At 37.7% G+C, this 6390-nt stretch overlaps 1 protein-coding gene across 3 annotated transcripts in view; it reads left to right on the plus strand.

Moving 5' to 3' along the window:
* MATR3 (matrin 3) overlaps positions 1 to 5398 on the plus strand; it is a 27169-nt gene extending 21771 nt beyond the window's left edge. For 2 of the 3 annotated variants that reach the window (XM_008054905.1, XM_008054897.1), the window contains exon 14: positions 3975 to 5394. In XM_008054905.1, coding sequence (XP_008053096.1) covers positions 3975 to 4025 — 51 coding nt within the window. In that variant the 3' untranslated portion in view covers positions 4026 to 5394. Of the gene's footprint in view, positions 1 to 3974 lie in introns of all 3 variants that reach the window. The other variant, XM_008054913.1, reaches the window with a different exon arrangement.
* Positions 5399 to 6390: the final 992 nt, after the last annotated feature.

Here is a 6390-nt window from a genome sequence, read left to right on the forward strand (position 1 = left end):
AGTGAGACTCCAACTCAAAAAAAAAAAAAAGGAAAGAAAGAAAGATGCTCTGGAAGTTGAAGGCAGATTGTATTGAAATATCAGGAGGCACAGGTTAAATTTATCTGCACTAGGTTGGAAAAGTAATATTCTTTTGATCAATTTCTTTCTTTCTTTTTTTTTTTGAGTTGGAGTCTCACTCTATCATCCAGACTGGAGTGCAGTGGCCGCTCCCAGCCACCGCAGCCTCGACCTGCTGGGCTCCGACGATCCTTCCACCTCAGCCTTCCAAGTAGCTGGAATTACAGTCACGCACTACCACACCTGGCTAGTTTTTTGATTTATTGTAGAGATGAGGTCTCGCCAAGTTGCCCAGGCGGGTCTCGAACCCACGGGCTCAGGCAATCCACTCGCCTCAGCCTCCCAAGGCGTGGGATTACAGGCTGAGTCACCGAGCCCGGCTAGTCTTTTGATAAATTTCATCTCATGCTGGGCACAGTGGCTAAACTTGGTGAGACCTCAACTCTATAATAAATAAAAAAATTAGCTGGATAAGTAGCGCATGCCTGTAGTTGCAGCTATTCGGAAGGCTAAGGTGGAAGGATTGCCTGAGCCCAGCATGTCGAGGCCTTGGTGATAGAGTGTGACTCACTCCAAAAAAAAATTCATCTCGTGGTTTTTTAATTTACAGTTAGAAAATTTTTACCCATTTATCTAATTTATAGAACAATGGCAAAACAAAAATACAAAAGTGAGAGTTATAATGTAAGCAGCAAAGCTAAGTTAGATTTAGACTTTTATGCAGATAACTTAGAAAAAATATTGATGTGGATGAAAACGATTGTAGAGATAGCCCACCAAGAAGAAAATGGGCAAATGTTATAAAGTGATGGTGATGAACGTTTTAGTAGTTTCAAAGAAATGAAGAATAGGAAGATGTTACTGAAAAAGACGATCCTCCAGTGAGAATAAATTTTGTTATATATCCTCAAACAACAGGACCACAAGTAGCAAGTAATACAAGAGAACCCCCTGACTATTTTACTCTAGTTTACAAATGAATCAGTGGATAGTGTGATAAAAGAAACAAATCATGTGGATGAAAAAATAAGGAAAAGGCTGTCACAGAAATCGACTTGGCATAAGTGGCCTGACATTGACCAACAAGAATTTCTAGCTTTATTGCAGTTACCCTAAATATGGGAATAATTCAAGTACCAGTATTGCAAGAGTACTGGTTAACTGCTTTTAATAGTAAAATCCTCTTCAGAAACATTGAGTAATATTTATGCAAATCTACTGGATACTTCATTTGAAGACCCTGTGTCAAGTGATGGGATCATTATAACTCTTATTCAAAAGGCCATTAGTTACTTGGAATACATTGATTCAAAATTTTTGCAATATTTTATACCAGTTCAGGCAATTTGTGTTGGTGAATTCATTGTTCAAGTTAAAGAATAAATATCATAACATGCTACCCAAGTAAGCCTACCAAATGGGATACATACATTTCTACTTTAGCTGATTCAGAAACAAGATATCGTGAAATCAAGCTAAATGCCTATCAACCTCAGTCAGTGGGTAATGAAAATGTTGCATGTATACACACTGGAATGTGCAGCCATAAAAAAGAATGAAATCATGCTCTTTGCAACAATGTGGATGGAACTGGAGATCGACACCCTAAGTAAACTGACTCAGAAACAGAAAACCAAATACAGTATGTTCTCACTCACATCCAGAAGCTAAACAGTCACATAATAGACACTGGTGACACCAATAAAGGGAAATGGAGGAAGGGGAATTAGGGTTCAGAACTACCTATGGGGCATGACATTCACTATCTGGGAAATAGGTCACCTGAGACCCAATCCCCACCACTGCACCATATGTCCATGTAGTGAGAACACAAGTGTACTCCCTGAATCTAAATTTTAAAAAAAGTTGCCAGGTACAGTGGCTCACACCTGTAATCCCCAGCACTTTGGGAGGTGGAGGTGAGAACATCTGAGCCCAAGTGTTTGAGACTAGCCTGGGCAACTTGGTGACAACCTTGTCTGTACAGTAAATCAAAAAATTAGCTGGGTGTGATGGCACACGCCTGTGTTTCTAGCGACCTTGAAGGCTGAAGCAGGAGGATTGCCTGAGCCCGGCATGATGAGGCTGTGGTGGCAATAAGCGTGCCACTGTACTCCAGTCTGGACAACAGTGAGACTCTGATCCTGCCCCCCCAAATAGTTATATTTCTATATACTGTCAATAAAGATGTAGAAATTTAAAAGTATAAGAACAGAAATGGGGGGTATTGTTGTTCAATACTTTTCTGTTATGGCAGCATCATTCGACCTGATTTTCCAGTCAACACCAGAACTATTAAATTTATATATAAGTTGTTCTAGGAACAATTTCTCAATGCAGCAGGATACCACCTGTCACTGACAGATATTAAATTAGTATTAGCAGGAGACCTACTAGGGATAAGATGTCATCATACTGGTACAGTCAGCGTGAACCAAAGAATACCAGCACAAATCAAAAAGCCACAGTTTTTCACAAGAGAAACAGCGTATAGAAAAATTAGTCTTTTGTGGAAGAACAAAAGGATCGTTACAATTCTCTGCACTTGGAATCACACTGGAATGAAATATAGGGACATGATGTGGTGGAAATTTATGGGTCAAAAAGCCTGAAATGTTTCTCAATTATATTGCAAGTATGAACAGTGTGAGTTATGTGGGTCAATATGCTTCTATATAGTTTTTTGTGAAAATCTTTAAGATGGTGGAGCAGATTATTCTGTGTACTAGGAATATGTGTTATTAATTCCTGTGTACCATACCTCCTGTATACCATACCATGCATTAAAAAAAGGAAAACATGTCCTGTTTTAAATTTATCAAGCTTTTTAAGATAAAATTTTAACTTTTTGTCATAAATAAGTTCCTCGATACTTAAAATTATAGGCTGGGCGTAGTGGCTTATGCCTGTAATCCCAGCACTTTGGGAGACCGAGGTGAGAAGATTGCCTGAGCCCACAGGTTCGATACCAGCCTGGACAACTTGGCGAAACCTCATCTCTACAATAAATCAGAAAATTAGCCAGGCGTGGTGGCAAGTGTCTGTTGTTCCAACTACTTGGAAGGCTGAGGTGGAAGGATCACCTGAGCCCAGATCAAGGCTGCAGTGGCCATGAGTGTGCCTCTGCTCTCCAGCCTGGGTGACAGATTGAGACTCCAACTAAAAAAAAAAAAATTATTGTAAGCCAAATATAATTACAAGAAAATAGTTGGTTTCAGTGCTATGCTATTTAGTATGATGTGATTTGTTTGTCACTATTTCGTAAAAAGGTGCAGTTGAGTTGCTGGTAGGTGGTCCACTGGATGTCTTTGAGTGCAAAGGGTTAATGTGGTTTTTGTACTTCTATTAGTGTTTTGCCAGATCTCTGGTTTCCAGAAACTGTAGAAGTCACAGGTCTAGTGAGCGGGAATCAGCAAGAACACAGCCACGATCGTTCACTTAACTATTATCTGGCTTCTTTAGTCATAATTTAGTGTAGAATTTAGTTGAAACAAAGACCACTATGTCTAAAATTTTTACTACTGGCCCCTTAAAATGTTTGCTTATTTCATTTAATGTAGAGAGTATTGAATAGGTGCATGTCATTTTAACTGATATATTCATGGAGTAACCGCAGTTCTATGTGACTGTTATATTTGTTTTCTCATCCCTAAAAATTAGGCTTAATGAAAACATTGAAATATCCATTTTTCACCTTTTGCCCTTTTTTTTCCCCATGCCTTATTGTGGTGTCCTCTGAACCATTTTTGGTCTTGTGTATTGTAAGAATTAACTAATTATTGAGAATACTGATAAAATTATACTTTAAGTTTCTAAACGTGGATAGAATGTTTTGATTTGGAATTAATCCATATGTTATGTTTCTGTTAGGTGACTTACTCCCTGTAATTTTTTTTCTTTTTCTTTTTTTCCAGAAATTTCTGAATAAATTGGCAGAAGAACGCAGACAGAAGAAGGAAACTTAAGATGTGCAAGATTTAATGATTTCAAAGAAAATAATGGTTCTTTGTTTTTGTTAACCTTTTTTAAATACAATACTGATAGTTAGAAGAAAACTATTGTACTTTTTGTTTTAGTGGAGAAATAATAGATGTCTGTTCATGTGTTAAGTGTTATAGCAAAAACATACACGGTTAAGTTAATGAAGAATAGTTTTTATCAGAATGGCAACAGACAAGTACTTTGTAGAGACTGACTTCGTAAGCTACTTAAAACAACTTGCACCACCAAGAAAACGATAACATAGAACCATTCAGAAAAATGAAATTTAGTATTTGCAAGCTTCAAAGAAATGTCAATATTTTATTCCATTCAATAAAGAACAAAACCAGTTGTATTTTTATTACTTTCATCTGAAACATTCCACATTTTAATCTGAGCCTTGCAGACTTTTCATTTGGAGTTTGAAGCTTTTTTGGTTGCCTTTCCTTTTTGGATAACTTCATTAATGTGAGATTGGCAATTTAAATGCAGGTGCAGTTTTCTTTTAATGTCATGCTGTTGTTTAGGTAATAAGAAATATTAAGTAATTGGCTTTAGACTTTGTAATTTTTTTCCTTGAGTTCCTGTTGGATTTCGTATTCTAGTAGTCAATGTATTTTCAGTGAAATGTAAAAATATTCCCGTTCTCTTTGACCAGTATTAATTTTTGAGATCTTACTGCTTGTCACTTGAATCCTGTAGCTGTCATACATCTCTGGTATAAGCAACATTTGATTTTTGAAGTGTGTGTAGACCATCTCGTCATATTTTCAGGATGTAATTTTACATTTCTGCATTTTAAAAAGTTTGGCCCTAATTCTAGATGCACGCTTCTAATTCACGTACCTGCACATGTGACCTTTGTGAACAGAAATTTGCATGTATAATCTGTGTTTACTTGTAACTTTCTGGTTATATACTGCTTATATCTGTGGATTCAAGTTACTGAAGTGAATACCAATAAAAAAAAAAACACCTAGGCCATGTTCATTGGTTATACATGTTTGGAATGTTAACCAATATATTTGTCAGTTGTGGTTTTTATTCACTCTTACATCGTTTTGCATGCTTTAACAAATTACTACTTTTAAAATCTAGAGTGGGTCTCCTAAGGATTGCTACTAAAGATCTGAGTATTAAACTTTTTCGTGCTGGTGGATTTCTTGTTCTTGTTATGTAAGTAAATATTAGATCATTCATGGATTTTTAAAACCTTGTGAATTTAAAGTTTCAAGGGTGAACTAACTAGCAGTGAATCTTGTGTTCAGACATGTCTGTGCCTTTAGTAGTAAAATTGGCAATATCGTGGATGAGCTAAAATTAGTTCTGCTGCCCTTTCAATAAAATTATATGTAGAGATTCTTGGTATTTTGGATTATCGGTTGTAAAATAAATTATTTTAAAAAATTGAACATGAGCCGGGCTCGGTGGCTCAGCCTGTAATCCCGCACCTTTGGGAGGCTGAGGTGAGTGGATTGCCGCAGGTTCAAAACTCACCTGGGCAACTTGGCGAGACTTCATCTCTACAATAAATCAAAAATTAGCCGGGCGTGGTAGTGCACGCCTGTAGTTCCAGCTACTTGGAAGGCTGAGGCAGAAGGATCACCGGCGCCCAGCAGACGAGGCTGCGGTGGCCGGGAGCAGCCACTGCACTCCAGTCTGGGTGACAGAGTGAGACTCCAACTCAAAAACAAAAATAAAATTGAACATGAATCGATAGGCATTGTCTTTCAAACTTTAGGCTCAAATATGTAACTCCTGAGCTCAAGCAATCCTCTGCGTTGGCTTCTCAAAGTGCTGGGATTACAGATGTGAGCCACTGTGCTTGGCCAGGCCCATATAAACTGAAGGGCAGATGACTACCATAATGTGGCATGCACAAAATGTCTTTGCCAGTGTACTACTGCAGTTTAATTTTAGCGTTTACTAATTACCTTCTAATTTCAACTTTTAACTAACATCAGCTACAGAATGTACTGTGTGTATAATAGAATTCTTAATTTTTTTCCTGTCAGTGATGGCTTTTTAAATAGACCCTGCTTTGTTGGATTTAGCAAATAATGCTGTTTATTCATTTGAGAGCACTAAGAAATCAGATATTTTCATAAATAAGCTTTTAGTGGCAAATTTGTAATGGCCATTTCCCAGATCATGGCAAACTTTTCTTTTTTAATTTGGAGTCTCACTCTTTTGCCCAGGCTGGAGTGCAGTGGCCTGTTCGGCCTGTTCACGGCCACCGCAGCTTCGACCTGCTGGGCTCAGGATCCTTCCACATAGTTGTAACTACAGGCATATGCCACCATGCCCCGCTAATATTTTTGACTTATTGTAGAGATGAGGTCTCACCAA

This window comes from Carlito syrichta, unplaced genomic scaffold (genome assembly GCF_000164805.1).
Source record: "Carlito syrichta isolate Samal-C Ts95f unplaced genomic scaffold, Tarsius_syrichta-2.0.1 Scaffold80101, whole genome shotgun sequence".
NCBI lineage: Eukaryota > Metazoa > Chordata > Mammalia > Primates > Tarsiidae > Carlito > Carlito syrichta.